The sequence below is a fragment of the Thamnophis elegans genome, chromosome 1 (genome assembly GCF_009769535.1).
Source record: "Thamnophis elegans isolate rThaEle1 chromosome 1, rThaEle1.pri, whole genome shotgun sequence".
NCBI classification, from domain to species: Eukaryota; Metazoa; Chordata; class Lepidosauria; order Squamata; family Colubridae; genus Thamnophis; species Thamnophis elegans.
The window spans coordinates 64,335,361-64,351,821 of NC_045541.1; the positions used below are offsets into that span (position 1 = coordinate 64,335,361).

The 16,461-nt window shown below is 42.1% G+C and overlaps 2 protein-coding genes and 1 long non-coding RNA gene across 9 annotated transcripts in view; 1 reads left to right on the forward strand and 2 right to left on the reverse strand.

Moving 5' to 3' along the window:
* Positions 1-685, reverse strand: part of LOC116508859 — a 6,255-nt gene extending 5,570 nt beyond the window's left edge. The window contains exons 1-2 of the long non-coding RNA XR_004255430.1: positions 596-685; positions 241-311 (exon numbers count right to left, since the gene is read on the reverse strand). This is a non-coding gene — a long non-coding RNA (uncharacterized LOC116508859). The remainder of the gene's footprint in view (positions 1-240; positions 312-595) is intronic.
* The window catches only part of LOC116508820 (rac GTPase-activating protein 1-like), a 27,556-nt gene extending 12,137 nt beyond the window's left edge, over positions 1-15,419 (forward strand). For 5 of the 6 annotated variants that reach the window (XM_032217567.1, XM_032217582.1, XM_032217575.1 and 2 more), the window contains 12 exons: positions 293-334; positions 614-691; positions 1,439-1,574; positions 2,428-2,585; positions 3,931-4,086; positions 4,472-4,567; positions 7,219-7,420; positions 7,916-8,021; positions 9,863-9,995; positions 10,480-10,591; positions 10,722-10,806; positions 13,003-15,419. In XM_032217567.1, coding sequence (XP_032073458.1) covers positions 293-334; positions 614-691; positions 1,439-1,574; positions 2,428-2,585; positions 3,931-4,086; positions 4,472-4,567; positions 7,219-7,420; positions 7,916-8,021; positions 9,863-9,995; positions 10,480-10,591; positions 10,722-10,806; positions 13,003-13,054 — 1,356 coding nt within the window. In that variant the 3' untranslated portion in view covers positions 13,055-15,419. The remainder of the gene's footprint in view (positions 1-292; positions 335-613; positions 692-1,438; positions 1,575-2,427; positions 2,586-3,930; positions 4,087-4,471; positions 4,568-7,218; positions 7,421-7,915; positions 8,022-9,862; positions 9,996-10,479; positions 10,592-10,721; positions 10,807-13,002) is intronic. The other variant, XM_032217600.1, reaches the window with a different exon arrangement.
* PRKAG3 (protein kinase AMP-activated non-catalytic subunit gamma 3) overlaps positions 13,318-16,461 on the reverse strand; it is a 33,412-nt gene continuing 30,268 nt past the window's right edge. For both annotated transcript variants that reach the window (XR_004255428.1, XM_032217621.1), the window contains exon 13: positions 13,318-16,372. Coding sequence is in view for 1 of the 2 variants with exons in the window: in XM_032217621.1 (XP_032073512.1) it covers positions 16,350-16,372 (23 nt within the window). In the remaining variant the exon portion in view is untranslated. The remainder of the gene's footprint in view (positions 16,373-16,461) is intronic.

The following is a 16,461-nucleotide window of genomic DNA, read 5'->3' on the forward strand; positions in this document are numbered from 1 at the left end:
GTCGGGAACAACATAGCACATATGTGCGAGGGGAATCTTTATCTTTTGTATGTTAGCCATTGGAAGCAATTGGTTCCATTTAGAGTCAATGAATGTACTAGGGAATTGATCTATGTCTGAAGATGGCAGGTAGCTAGAATCTTTGTGTGCTTCTAAAATGCTGCATATATGGTATAAAACAAAATTTGAAGGGTTTATTTAGAAATTATTATTACTGTAAGTAAATTGTGAATGACATACCAGTACCTCCATGTCCTCCCTCAAGCTTGTTTGTTGTTTGTTTGTCTTCAAGGATATGAAGATGATCAGATCTGTCAAAAGTAAAAACAGAGTGGTAAGTGAAAATGCCATGGTAGAATATTTGTTTGTCTTGTCTCCTGCCACAATCAAACAACTCTCAGCAGCTTACAAGCGCACTATTGCTGGACAGGGGGAAGCAGAATTTTATACATCTACACATCTGCAACCACAATGTTTTTTAACTTCAAATCTCTGAAAAGTTTGACATCTACACTGATTTTTTCACCTACCAATGTTTTGTGGGATAAAAGAAACAAAAAATATTTATACTTCCTTATGCAGCTTTCATACTTACACTTTTTTCTTCTTCCAGCGTTTCTCCCTGGCTCCCCTGGTTCAGCCAGCAGTAGCAGCCAAACACTCACAGCATTCTGGTGCATTTACTAACAACGTACGTATCCGTCAATCAATGCATGAGTGAGAAGGTATTCAAGATGTATGCTGCTATTCTTGCCATTACCAACTTAAACCTGCTATTTCACTGAATGGCTGTGCAAAGAAACGAGATAATGTGATATTGCAAAGCAGGAATTTAAATAAGACGTCAAATAATATAGGGAAGGAACAAGCAAAAATGATAGCCCTCTTAAGTCCTGATTGGTATGATCACTAAGCTATAAAGGCCATCATTCAGCATCAAGCTTGATGATTGGTTGATCCTCATCAACCAATCACCAATATATTTCTCTGGAAACCATTTGGTCTATCCCGATAAGAGCTTGGTGCTTCCTCCAAGATAATCCAAGAACTGGCTCCTGACTCTTATCAGCCTGCTTCCTCTCCTCTACCCCATCCACTAAATTTAGATACACACTTGTTAGTTTGTGCCCTATCTCTTTATTTGGTCAGTTCTAATTAGGCCATTACCTGCATATACATGTTGCACAGCCTTGCCTTTCTTATTTGGATAAGTTCTGCTATGTCATAATCTGAACTAATATGTAAACATGTTGTGCAACTATGGCCTGCAAGCCTATACATCTCACTGATTAAATTAAACCCAATCCTGTATTTCTGTCCATATAAAATATGATATGTATATAAGGATCTGCATTCCAATTTGAAAAGATTATTATCTGTTCTTTTCCCTCCCTTCATATCTTCCTTCTTTCCTTTCCTCTCTTCCAATTCTTGCCAGGTGAAGGAATTACCTCTGGTGACCTCAAGATCTAGAGCCATTGGTGGGAGAAGAAGCCTTGCCCACGGTTTATCATCCAGCTCTGTAGTATCCCATTGTCAATCCCAGCTGAACTGTTCGATTTCCACACACCCAGGTGTCCATTCCCCCTTCGTTTCCTTGGGGAGGGGGTGTTGTGGTCACCCATATTGAAACTGAATATGTATGATTAGTGAAAGAGCATTTGCAGAAGGTTTAACAATTATGCAAGAAAATTACCTTCTTTTTCTCACCTGTATTTAATAGGTGTTTCCAAGGGACTGTAGCAATGAATGGCAGCATATGAAAGGGCAGGTTTATAATCTCTTACTGTTCAGGTGTAATCCAGAGCAGTTGCATCACAAGAGAGCCTTTTTATACTCTCTGCTTTTCTTCAGCTATTTAAGCATCTTTTAAGGAAGAAAATGTAGCTGAGCTAGAAGCAGAGAAATGGGGATCCAAACTCGAAATCATATCTGTGATTATATTCATATACTGTATGTCATTCAATCCCAAAAGGATTTGCTTGTCAATGAAAAAGCATGTGTGACTTTATGGGTTGTAAACCTAAGGTTGTGGTTTAGTTCAGTGTGTAAACCCTGCTTAGGAGTCAGTCATATGTGTGCTGACATCTTGCCAAATATTCAGTCTACCCTCTTGCTTCTCTACTGTTTGGCAGTTTAATTGTCCCTGTGTTCCCAGACTTAGTGCTCAAGGGAAAAGTTGGAGAAGTATCTCCAGCTTAACCAGGATTTGTCCATATTAAGCAATTCCACTGAGGTCTTAGCTGGAGAATCTTGAACCCAAAGTCTCCCCCCCACCCCAGGTGAAATATGCCATGCGAGGTAGGAATATAGGCTAATTCATGGTTCAGTCAAGTATTGGAAAAAAGATGAGTAGAATAGAAGGATCGGTCCCTGCTTTTATATATATATATTCTTCATGCAGAATGGGGATCTTTTTCTTGACAGAGCCCACTTCTATCTGGAATAGCACTGATGAATCTGGTAGGCAAAATAGCCAAGTTGGAAGCAAGACCATTGGATCTACCTCCGGGGGAACTATTGGTGCCTCCATTCATTCATCAGGAATGCCACTGCTTCAGCAACATCAATTTGCTTCCAAAAGGGTAACCACTTATTTTGAGAATAAGAAGTAAACTATTTGTTGCAATGCAGAATTAGAGTTTCTGACATGAATGTCCAATTACTTGAAGGTTAATGTTTTAACTAAACAAATCAATATTTAGTGATCAGAATGTGGTAGCTTTTCACTTTTAAAAAATTGCTATGCGGCCCCTGTGTTCAATTAAACCTTTTCCCCCTTTAGCTTCTCATAGAACCCTACCCAGTTTGAAAAACGTGGACTAGACTATTACAGTCAGGGGTCCTTGGTGCTCTCTGAGCTTTCCTTGCAGATGTTTCATTATCCTAACTAGATAACACCATCAGTGCTAGTAAGGGGTGCTGTTTGCTGTCAGTTTATATTCTGGTGTCTTGCCTGTCTGTGTGGTTGGGAGGCAATCTTAGTGATTCTTTAATTGGGCTGTTTACTGATGGCTCTTTGGCAGTTTCTTCATTGGGGATATTGCTTACTTGATTGTTGGTCTGAAGTTAATCTTGAAGTTAATGTATGCTGATCTGAGTGCTGATTATTGGTGGACAAGTGCTGGAGTCCCTTTGTTCTCTTTTGGGCTGGTTGATTGTCTCTTTTGCATAGTCTATAGATGTTGTTAATGTCTTTGTGCCTATTGGTGGCTGATTTATCAGAGTGCCAGGCTTCTAGAAATTCCCTGGCACTTTTGGACTTGGCCTGGTCAAGGATTGTCCCATTTTTCTTATTACAGTAATTCCAGGTTGTCTCTATGCTAGCATTTTTTTGGGGGGGGGGAGATGTCTACTCACTTCCAGAACTATACAGCTAAGGTAACGTGTAGCATTGGCTTTAAGACCTGTGTGCTTTGTAACTTCAGGGGTAATTTAAGGATTGCTCACAACAGTGGTGGGATTCAATTTTTTTATTCCCCGTTCTGTGGGTGTGGCTTGGAGGGCATGGTGTGGCTTGGAGGGCGTGGCTTGGTGGGCGTGGCAGGGGAAGGATACTGTAAAATCCCCATTTCCTCCCGATCAGCTGGGATTCGGGCGGCAGAGAATAGATGGGGCGGGGGCAGTCAGAGGTGGTATTTACCGGTTCTCTGAACTACTCAAAATTTCCCCTACCAGTTCTCCAGAACTGGTCAGAACCTGCTGAATACGGTCTCTGGCTCACAAGTAAGACTCCCTTAGACTTTCCTTTCACAGCTTTCTCCAAAGAGAACATGAACATTCTGAGATTTCAAACAAAGAGAATATTGGGCTGAAGGGCAAGGTTACCGTTTAGTTTTGTCTATTTTAGAAATAACCAGAGCTGCAAAGGGCCAATGCCTTTTGTTCTGTTTCCTGTGTGTGTTCATCTTTCTTCTTTCTCTGTCCTAGGTATTTCGTCCAGACTGTTGTGCCGTTTGCAAATTCCACCTACGCTTTGGGACGATGGCGCTTAAATGTCATTCGTGTCAGCTTCTAATGCATCCAGAGTGCAAAGAACATTGTCCCTCGCGGTGTGTGCCAGGTGCCCACTCCCCAGTGAAAGAGGTGAGGAAACTCCTCAAAGGGTGAAGTCATCCTCAAGGCAAACTTAACTCCTGATGATTACATGAATTCTGCAGCTATCTTGGCAATAACATGGAAGCCGATTATCAGGGATTCCCCTCCACAAAAAAAGCAATAATTTGCTTAATTTTGCAGCCTTAAAACTTCCAGCTGATCTTCAATTCCATAGTTCCTTATTGTTCTTTGAGATCATCCAAGGTCAGCTCAGTGCTGCCACCTGATGGCAAAACCGCAGCATATCTTTGAATTTGTTTTTATTTCCCCAATCCCTCCATTTGGAAAGGAGGCATTGCCTGGGTAAAAACAGTTTTGGGAATTGAGATCTGATGCAAAGAGATCCCTGAAGTCTGCCCCATCTCTTCCCTAGGGTATACTAGCTGATTTTGCGCCTTCCAAGCCACCTCTGGTACCCCCCATTGTGGTTCAGTGTGTGGTTCAAATAGAGAAACATGGCCTGCAAGAGGTAAGTGGAATCCACAGGAAAGGTGGGCAAAAATAAGCTATGAAATGTTGATGGAACTTCAGTTTATTATATAGTCTGCTTTGCTCTGCAGATAAACTTAATTCCCCCTCCCTGTTGATTTTTAAAAAAATCTTTACTGTATTCTCTGCTGTAGCTATTTGGTTTTTTTTATTAAAAGTTTTAATAAGTTTTACAATTATATACCTTTCCCCTTCTCTCCCTCCCCCCCCTCAATCCCACATCCCCTCCCCCCCAATCTCCCAGAGCAAATACAGGGTATAAACATTTAGCAATCATACACTAAAATAAACTAACTAACTTTAGCATCAACCCTCGCTTGTACTTTAACTCCCCTTTTGTAAAGTGAACTTTAGATAAGTTGTAACATTCCTTGTTTATTCATTCATAAGGTAACTGAAATTTCTTAATCCCATATTTATTTTGAATATAGTCAATCCATCTTCTCCTTTCCAGCTTGTACTTCTCATCTGCTGTAGCTATTTGAATGTAGAACTAGGCTATCTGAATATAGAGTTAGAGTTAGGTTAGCCCTTTGCATTCAATGGGTACATGGGATCCAACTTTTTAGAAGTGTTTTCAAATTGTATATTTTTAATGGAATGGAGTAGAAATTATTAAATATCATGTTAACTGTACCTAATATGTAATGGGTGACCTTTGGAGAATGAGGCGAGGAAATGCTGCCTAAGAAACAATCAGACAAGAGAGGCAGTCCTTTTAACAGTCAGAGGAAAAAAAAACTTAGGAAAGACCCACCCTAAGGAAACAAGCAGTTCAAAGTGGAGGCAGGAAATTTGTGTTTTTAGACTTGCAGTGTTAAAGTTAATGTAGCCTAATAAGAAAATAGAATGAGTTCATCTAGTTGCGTTTGCTGTCTGGTTTAACTGGGAGGGCTGATAGATTACATTTTTATTAATTTTCTTTCTAAATGAAAAGAAGTTGTTTATTTTTTGAGGTGCCAGGTCTCTGAGAGCTACCAGTCAAATATGCTCTTCCTGTCAGGGAATAAACTGTCTTTATCTTGTGATGGTCCTTTCCCCTCCCATCTTGTGATGAGAAAGAACAGAACATTCAAACAATGGGTCTCTAAGCTTACCCTTTTTTCCCCCTGAGATGGTCTCAAATTTTACAAAATATTACAATGCAAATTTATTAAGTGGGGTTCAGAACATTGGAAAAAATATTTATAGATTTATTGAATGTTGTTTTCTTCTGCAGAATACAAGGGGATATATAGTAGATCAGTGGAATTAGCAATGCTTCCATTATTGAAAATCAAAGCATTGGGATTTTTTTCCTTTACCACAGCTTTCTTCCAAACCTAAATAAATGGTTTTCCTCTTTCACAGAGACTAAGTTTTTCATCCTTGGTTAGACAGTTTACAAAAGTGGAAAAAATACCCCCAAGGAATAAAGGTAAAGGTTCCCCTCACATATGTGCTAGTTGTTCCCAACTCTAGGGGGCAGTGCTTATCTCCATTTCAAAGTCGAAGAGCCAGCACTGTCTGAAGACGTCTCCATGGTCAAATGCTGAAGGGGCACGGAATGGTGTTACCTTCCACCAAAGGTGGTCCCTATTTTTCTACTTGCATTTTTACATGCTTTCAAATTGCTAGGTTGACCAAAGCTGGGACAAGTAAGGGGAGCTCACTCCATTACCTGGCACTAGGGATTCGAACTGCTGACCTTTCTGATCGATAAGCTCAGCATCTTAGCCACTGAGCCACCACATCCCTTCCCACAAGGAATGCTTCTATATAATACAATCTGGGTGAACAAATTTACTTTGAATATCTTACTCATGAGAATAATTTTTGGTAAGTACTGTGTAGGTAGCATGAGAGTCCCTAGTTGAATACAACACATTTCTCAAAGGAAATTCTTCTGTAGATACAAGATCATACCAAGAAGACCTAGGAAATTAAGGGAAGGAATGTTGATCTTGAAAGCCCCCCCCTTAAAAAAAAAAAACCATACAGTTTGTGTTCTATGATATTCAGTCCAGAAGTAATTGTCTACTGTGCTTGAGAGAACATGTATTATATCAGCCCTCCTTTGCCAGACCTTCTCCATTGCTTCTGCCCTCTGATGACTGCGTAAACAGTTTTTCAATTGATATTTTTTTGTTTATAAAATGTGGGTCTCTACATCAAATTCTCTAAACACTGAGGAGAAGAAGTTTTCCCCACCTGCTCTCTCTGTTCTATATTTTGTTATGCAGTTTCTCATCTTTTTCCCTTTCATATTTTACTGCTGCTGATCATGTTCTGTTTTTTGATCCAATTTTGCTGCATGAAAAGACACAGCCCAGTGAAAGAGTTGCAAACAGGTGTTGCATTTTCCCCCTTGTGCTCTGAAGTATGTTGGGGGATCAAATCCAGCACTTCGCCGCCCTTGAATTTAATGAATCTCTTTCTCTGCAGCTGTTGTTTGTTTTTCTCTTGTATTTGCTAGGAACCTCTTTAGGATTTTCATAACTTCTTCTTTCCTTTCATTAGATACCTTCCCCTTCTCTGAGCACTCTGATTTTTACTGATGTCATTCATTGTCACTCAGCAATTGCCTACGCTCATTCCAGTGGATGTTCCACATCTTTGTAATTATTTCCCTGGCCTTTTGCTCACCTCTAGGCTGGATTGTACAGAGTGCCAGGGGCAGAAGCCCTTGTGCGTGAATGGAAGGACAAACTGCTCTCTGCCCGAGGAGCTCTTCCTTCCCTCGACCTTGTGGCTGATGTGCATGTGATCTGTGGCATCCTCAAGAGTTTCCTGAGGAATCTGAAAGAGCCTTTGGTTACCTTTTGCCTGCACTCTGCCTTCCTGAAGGCAGCAGGTGAGTTGGGATGGGATTCTCAGATAAACCACTGGAGTGGAAGTGACTAAGGGAAACATGGGTGGTGTAGGATATGACCAGGCTGAGCTGGGAGGGTGAGGGAGGGGTCAAACACATCATCAGTTTGGAGTTTCTATGCCCCTGTAAGAGATCTAAGTCCAACCCTCCCTCTTGAAGTCAGTCTGTTGACTCTTTATCTGGTGCTAATTCACCTTCGCCATTAGACGACCAGACTCTTGGGTAAAGGTAGTATGAAATAAGCCTGGAGTATTTTTTGAAGTCTATCCTGTCCTGATTTCTTGTACCTGACATTGCTCAATTCTTAGAAACTTTTTAGTTTCTTCCTGGATCACTGTACAATTAAGGTGCTATGTCTTAAGTGATTCTAGTTTCATTAGGGAAAACAGATCATTTGTGAAAAGAGGTTAAATGCTGAACTCTCTGGATGACTTAGAAAGGCATGAAGAATTTGCATCACCCTTTCTTTCCACTCAGAAATTCTGGATGAATCTGCCTGCCATACCGAACTCTGCCGTGTTGTCATGAAGTTGCCCATGACTAATAGAGACACACTAGCATTTCTCATGCTCCATCTGCATAGGTGAGCACAAATTTAGGCTTGGAAAGGAAAACCTTAGGATCAGAGAGCTGGGAGAGAGGTTTTACAGGCCACATAGTCCAGTTTCCTGCTTGATGCAGAAAAAGAAAAAATAGAACATTTTTCTACCGATGTGCACCTGTTGTTTACAAGCTTCAAGTTCTCCAATGGAGGTGGAGTCACCTTCTTTTACAAAATAACAAACACAAATCTGCCCAGGTTTTGTCTGTCTTGCCAGAAGAATAACAACCCTGCTTATTTAGATCAATCTGCAATGCAGGAGCAGCTATTTTCATAATTATAAACTTATTGAGAGGGATTGCATGTTAAGATTGTAATGATATCTGTTCCTCCCCATCAGACACATTTTTAAAGCAAAGAACTAGCACAACTACTTGGCAGAGAGCCATATTTTAAAACGTTTTTTTCTTGTGAAAACAGTTGCTGTCACTTCTAGTTGAGCCTATCTTTTGCTTTCTAGATTTGCTGGAATGAAATCTTATACTTTCCTGCCATCATGGCCATAGTTGTTGAAATTACATTGAAGTATAGTTGTTGTTGTATACCTACTGTTCCTCAGATGTTGGACTATTGTGAATACTTCCTCTTCCACACACACACATACAAATCATGGCAATGTGCAGTAGTACAAATAGTTCCCACTTAACAACCAGAATTGGGCTTGGAATTTTGGTAATAAGTCAGTTATTAAGTGAGTCACTATGGTAATTAAGGGTACTATGTGATCATCAAGAGAATTATGTGGTTAAATGAATCCAGCATATGAAATAGGAATAGTAATGGCACTTAGACTTATATACCACTTTACAGCCCTCTCTAAGTGGTTTACAGAATCACTATAAAGGCCCCGGGGGAGGGCCTTTTCTGTGGCTGCTCCGGCCCTTTAGAACGATCTCCCCATGGAGATTCGGACCCTCACCACCGTTCAGGCTTTCCGCAAAGCCGTTAAGACGTGGCTGTTCCGACAGGCCTGGGGCTGATGAGTTCCCAGCCCCACTCGAATTGTTGATTGTTGTGTAGTTTTAATTTGTCTCTGTATCCTGTCTTGTTTCATTCGTTTTTTGTATTGTCCCCTTTCCCATATGTCTGTTTGCCGCCCTGAGTCCCTCCAGGGAATAGGCGGCATACAAGTCTAATAAATGGAATGGAATGGACTATATTGCCCCCAACAATTTTGGGTCCTTATTTTACCCACCTCGGAAGGATGGAAGGTTGAGTCAAGTGAGATTTGAACTCCCAAATTGCAGGCAGCCATCAATCAGCAGAAGTAGCCTGCAGTATTGCACTGCACCATCACAGAAAATAACCCTTTCTTGCCATTTTCTCCTGGAAAACAGCAAAAACTATAGCAAATTGCAATCACATGACAGCTAGTTACCAAACGTCTAAAATGCAGTGACATGACCGGGAGGGGAGGGGGCAGCACAACACTTTATGACAGCCAGACACCCATGACAGCTTTACCCTTTCCAAGGCCGTCATAATTTCAAATAGTTGTTAAGTGACTCATCACTAAAGAAGGGCTGCCTATAACTGTTTTTTAAAAACTCATTCAGACTTCATGATCTCCTATTGCAAAAGTATGGTTTTCATTCGAACTGTAGATATCTTCAGCATTCTAAAGGAAAAGGAAAGATTTATAGATTTAGATACCAGCTTTGAACAAACTGGGCTTCATGTGTGAATTTACATCCTTCACCGTAGTGTGTGAAACAATTTTTCCTATCACATACACATATTAGAAATGGCTAATGATATGCAGTGGAAATGCTTTTGCTGTAGCATGGGCTACTGTTTCCATGGATCTATCTCTCCATCCATAGGGTCATGCAGAGCCCTGATTGTCGAATGGACTGCCATAACTTGGCACGTATCTTTGGACCAACACTAGTTGGACACAGCACTCCGAGCCCCAGCCCACATGCCATTATGGAAGACACCCCACGCCAGTGCCTGGTAACATCTGTGACCTCTCTTCAAGTTTCTTTCAGTTTTCAGTGGCTCATCACTGCACAATGCTCAGTCTTTGTCAGAAACGCTTGATTTTATAGGATTGATTCCTTTGTATGGCAATAACTTATCTCTTGTGGGATGGGTTGGGAGAACATAGCTTCCCTCAAATGTGAGAACAAGGCAAGACTTGATAGGTGGTTTGTAGCGAATATTCTTAACTTTTTTTTTTGCTTTTGAGATTCCATTGAGCATTATTTGAATAATTCATTGATTAAATTTAAATGCCATCCATCTCGCTCTCTGTTGAAGTGACTCTGGGTGGTTATTTGTATTATTCCTCTCTATCATGATTAACAACACTGCTTTAAATGGAATCCATGGAATTCCATTTTTGAGATACTCGTCAGCTAAAGAACCAAAGGGGAAAGAAAAAGAAGGGGGAGGAATTAGGAGGTAGACAGAGGCTGATGTTATTTCCTTTCTATAGGCCGTCTCCCATCTCCTAGCATTGCCACTCAAATTTTGGAAACATTTTATAGAAGAAGAGCAAGAAAACCTTGTCCCATCAGTACATCAGCCCATTGTAATGAATAAGCAAGGTGAGTTAATTCAAATATAAGGCATGGGACAGCATTGCTGTTTTGATCATCTTGCAAAGCATGTTAAAGGAATGAGTCTAATCTTCCCTGACCAGTATAAACCAGCTCTTCCATCCACTTGTTCCCCCAGAGGCCAGCACTGTCCAGTTGAGTCCAGGAAACAGCTGCTTTCCCAACAAGCTTCTTAAGTGCATGGGCACAACTTTGCCACTTTTGTGAGTATTACTCAAAAAAAAAAAAAAAAAAACCCTGAAAACTTGGCTAGATGTAAATGGAATGGTGGCATTGATCAAACCATACTGGAAAAGGTGACATAACGCTCTGCATTAAGGCTTACTGTATGAAGCCTGTCCCTTCACAACCAGTGCCAAACCTTTATCCATTTGGTTGCATTTGACCACTTTTTGGTCTACCAGAAACATAGTTTATAGTTTATAGTTTATTTATTTGTATGCCGCCCTTTTCCCTGAGGGGACTCAGGGCGGCTCACAAGTTAGGGGAAGGGGAGGACAAAACAAGTTATGAACATAAAACAATACATTGTTAAAAGAGAACACAACAATCATACCATTCGGGTGGGGTTAGGGTCTTTAGCCCCAGGCCTGCTGGGACAGCCAGATTTTAAGGGCTGTCCCGGCTGACCTGGGGTTAAGATTGTAGCCCCACTCGAATTGTGCGACTGTTGTGTTTTCTTTTTAACATGCTGTATTGTCTATTGTTTGTCTTCTCCCCCCCGCCCTCTTTTGAATTGTGAGCCGCCCTGAGTCCCCCCAGGGAAAAGGGCGGCATACAAATAAAGGCAAATAAAATAAATAAATAAATAACTAGCTTCCTCCAAGGACCGCTGGAGCTGAAAGGCCACCACCTTCTCAACAACCTTCCTCACAAAGGGGAGGTTGGAGACTGGATGATAGTTGTTTAGGACGGCTGGATCCAAGGATGGTTTCTTCAGGAGGGGTCTCACCACCGCCGTCTTTAGAGCGGGGGGAAAGACCCCCTCCCGAAGGGAGGCGGTAACGACCGCCTGGATCCAGCCCCGTGTCACCTCCCTGCTGTTTACAACCAGCCAGGAGGGGCACGGGTCCAGCACGCATGTGGAGGCACCTACAGCTCTCATCGCCTTGTCCACGTCCTCAGGGGTAACAGCTTGAAACTCAATCCAGCGATGACTTACCAGATTATCCCCTAGTGCCTCGGCTGGGTCTGCAGAATTGGAGTCCAGGTCCGCCCGAAGCCGAGCAACCTTGTCCGCGAGGAATTGGACGTAATCCTCAGCCTTGCCCTGCAGCGGATTGACCGAGTCCCTCCTATTTAGGAGGGCACGGGTTATCCTAAACAGGGCGGCTGGGCGCGACTCAGCGGACGCAATCAGAGAGGCAATATGATTTCTCTTTGACGTCCTAAGTGCTCTAACGTACTCTCTGACGCAGGTTGTCAAAAGTGCTCGGCTCGATTCGGATTTACTGGATCTCCATTGGTGCTCTAGGCATCTCTTTCGGCGCTTCATCTCCCGGAGTTCCTCAGTAAACCAAGGAGCCCTCCTGGATCCACTGCCTCGGAGCGGCCGTAGAGGCGCAATCCGGTTAAGAGACTCCGTCACTGCCGAACTCCAGGCAGTAACCAGAGTCTCCGCCGGACTGCGGGCGAAGGTATCAGGGATAACCCCAAGCTCCGTCTGGAACCCCAGAGGGTCCATAAGTCGCCTGGGGCGGAACCACCTGGTCGGTTCCTCCTCCCTACAGTGGGGGTTTGGTGTCCGAAAGTCAAGCCTCAGTAGGTAGTGGTCTGACCACGACAGGGGTACGATCTCACTACCCCTCAGACCAAGATCACAAGTCCACTGCTCCGAAAGAAATACGAGGTCGAGCATGTGACCCGCCGAATGGGTTGGGCCCCGAATTACTTGGGTCAAGCCCATGGCTGTCATGGAAGCCATGAACTCCTGCGCTCCATCAGAATGTTCACCGAGCAAAGGCAAATTGAAATCCCCCAGAACCATAAGCCTGGGGAACTCAATTGCCAGCTCGGCTACCGACTCGAGGAGCGAGGGGAGGGCTGCTGCAACGCTGTTGGGAGGCAGGTACGTTAACAGCAGACCCACTTGACCCTTGAGGTCCAACTTCACCAGCAGGGACTCACACCCGACAAGCTCCGGAGCAGGGATCCTACGAGGTACTAGGGACTCTCGGATAACAATGACCACACCCACACCCCTTCTCTGAGCTCTCGGCTGATGAAGCACCTGAAAACCCTCTGGGCAGATTTCTACGAGGGGGACTCCTCCCTCCGGGCCCAGCCAGGTTTCAGTAATACATGCCAGGTCTGCCCGAGACCATTATTAGTGGAATGACTATGATTGTAGAGGACGTGTTCATTCTTGGTTTATCTGTTTTATTCTTCTCTTCTGACAGGGATGTCCCCCGGGCCAAAAAGATGGGGAGATTCTTACCGTTTCCAAAATAAGGAGCTACTCAAGGTGGCCATTTATTCTGATTGCTAATGAAGGGTGTGTTCATCACTTGGTGATTGCATCTTTCTTGCCTTGCACTCTCCAGCAAGCCTCCTTCAAGCCGAGTTCCCAAGTTCAGAAATATTTAATCACCCATCATTATATCTTAATAGTGGAGGACTTTTGATCTCCTTCCTGAAGAACATCATGGTTCCATTTTTTCCATAACTAGGGATTGACAAAAGAGTGGAGTGAATCCTTGACTATCATTCTACTGATCTCTCCATTGTGGATTTGTGGGTGAATTGAAGATGTTCAGATCTGTTTTTTTTATCAATTTACTTATAGCAATCAGCAGATTCAATAGGTGGAATCTGGTGAACAAAAATATGCTCAATTTTGTACATTTTGGTCCTATTATCATATCTTTATAGCAGAATTTGATAATATTATTTGGTGTTGGGAATGTGGATGAAGAGAGAAAAATTAGTGATCCTTGTAAACTGAAGGCAAGAAATTTTTTGAAGGCACAGCTTTTTCAGAGAAAGATCAGTTTTATTGCAGATTTGTGCTAGCAACTAATCTTGGACAAAAGGAAGCATTTGACTCTCTTTAGAATAAGTAGATTTTCTTTTCAGGGGATATGCTGTAGAAAAATAAAAATGCTAATGCTCATGAACGATGGGGGATGTCTGGGAAGAATATCAAAATCCACAGTTGAGCAATATATTTTCTTTGGAGCAACAAGGGTGCATAATATGTCCTCAGATTTTCTAGTACTCTTAATCCTGTGTTACAAAAGCAGGGAATAAGGAAAACAATCTGAAAATAGAATTATCTCCCAATTATTGCACAAGTCTCAGCTGGGGACATCAGGAAATGACTGGGCTTCAGATCAAATAGGGAACTGGAAAAACGTTATCATGGCAAATCCATATTGTTGATGATATGGAATATGAAAATTTTGTGGGATTAATCTAGCCAAGAACTGAGCTAAACTAGACCTTATTGTAGGGGCCTTATTGGAATAAGCATCAGAGGACATCTTATGTACAATGGGATAAAGCAGCCATTTCTGAAAACTAAAATCAGACAGGACCTTCAAACTGAATTTTGCCTTGGATTAAATGCATATCCTTCAGGCTAGCCCAGGATGTCAATCTTGAAAGAGCAATTAATTTGAGGTACTGTATGGCATTAAGATAAAGCCACTAATTTCAAATCTCATGACTACAGTTGTTATATGAGAGCTTTTCTGCTATTGCCCCAAATGATGCGAAAAGAAGTCTGGAGAACTCAAAAAGTGTTCACTGAAGCCATTCTTCAGTTATGGATTATTTATAGATTATTCTCCTTTAAAGAAAGGCTTTTGGACGTTATGCAGGTACATACCTGCCCAGGAGACTGAAATAATCATAGTTTATATTCTTTATAGACAATTTATATATTCTTTATAGACAACTCTTGAGTGTTGCTATTGTCACTCATTGCATGCTCAACTCTCTCCATAGGAGTAGGGCCGACCCAAATGTGCCTTAGCAGTGGTATTGAACTGATAACTAGACTCCAGTCCACACCTTCATAATTTCACCTTTTATTAGCCAGAAAGTTCTCTCCATCTAAATGCTTTAAGGGCTGTTTAGTCCTGCTTCTCATATGCTTGAAGAGTGCCTCTGTGCAGCGCTCACACCTCCAGCAGTAAGATTTAGGCTTGTTGGTCTTGCCTCACTGTAGTTTAGGAAATAAGCAGGGGTTAAGCCAAAATGGTTTAGGAAAAGGAGTGGATTGGGACAGTACTAAATTGGAGAAGATTTAAAAGGGTCCTTCAGGATTACAGGTAATCTTTGACTTGCAACTGGTCACATCATGACTGAAGTTACAACAGACTTCCTCAGGGTTACTTACAACCCAGTTCCAAAGTTCTGGTGATTGCCCTCCCGATGGTCATACAACTATTTTGGACATTTGGAAAATGGCCCATATTTATGGGCATTTGCAGTGTCCTGCAGTCACATGGCCACAATTTATGATGTTTTTGCCAAAAACCAGCATTTAGTTCCAGTTTTCAGCAAAAATGCACCATAGTGAACCATGGGTTTACTTAACAACCATGGTGTTTGCTTGATGGCCAGTGCAAAAACAAAATTGTAAAATCAAGTTGGTCACATGATGACCTATTTTACAACCATCACGATTCACAACAGTAATTGGCAGGCTCCATTAGTCATAAGTCAAGGACTATCTATATCAAAGCTAAATCTCCTGTAGTAGCATTCCAGGCAGACAGCCATTTGTCCTTGCTTAAATCACCAAGCGCCACTTGCTAGAAAATGGAAGTATGATTTATATAAAAGGGGTATCCGTGTGAAAGATTTTTCCCCAAATGTGATAGCAATAAGTGCAAACATTGTATTCTGACCTAGAGGGAAGCTCTCCAACATTAAGTTGTGTCCCTTCTAGCACAATCTTTCTTACTGTGTGCTACAGTTGCACAAAAGCAAAGCCCTGATTTATACTGCAGCCTTAAAGGGGGAAAATGAATCTTTCCAGTAGAACCATCTCTCCCTGCCTCCTGTTCATGAGACAGAATTATTATGTTTCAGAACAGGGCAAAACACATTGAAAAGGGGCCTAAAACTTTAGACTTAAGGGAACTGTCTATCTCATAACAATTATCCTAAACTGGTCTTGTGCCTTGGAAGTGCAATGAAATAACAAATAAGACATGAGCCTACTTTAAGAACTAAGAAAAAAACATGCAGGTTTTTCTAAAGTACCTCATCCTAGTCCTTTTCAAGGTGTGGAATCTGTCTTTAACTTAGAATTAATCCACCTCCTGCAGCTAAGGTAAATAACCTTCTGGATTAGGCTTTATCCTGAAGCAGTAGCCATGGCCTCTAGTAATCTTTTTCCCAGCTGAAGCAAAAGAGGCCCTGAAGCACGTTGGATTTTCAAATACAATCTCTTCCAGTAAGTGAGGCCAAGAAGAGGAGGCAAGCAATGGACGCATTGTTCAAGACACACACACCTCTCCTTTCCCCCCACCCCCCACCACTTGTAGCAGACTAGTTCCTGTATATTAGTTTATGGGGCGAAGAAGTGACACCTCCATTTACAATTCTGAGGTTAGAGCACTTGTCCTCCTCAGATCTCCTATCAACGTTCGTGGTTCACTGAGAGGAAGGAACTGGCAGTCAGGGCTCTTGAGATGCTAGGCCTTCTTCATCGCTGTTAGAGCTTCTCTTCCTGGCCCCCACAAGCCATAGATGCAGTAGCAGTAGATCAAGTAGCAAATAGTCCTGCACACTGTCAGAGGGAATAGCGGTCGATGCCTGCAGAATGGAATTCATAAAAGTTAACATTATCTAGTGGGAAATGAGCCATCCCTTTGCTGCTTTTTGTAGTTGTTTTTCTGAGAAGT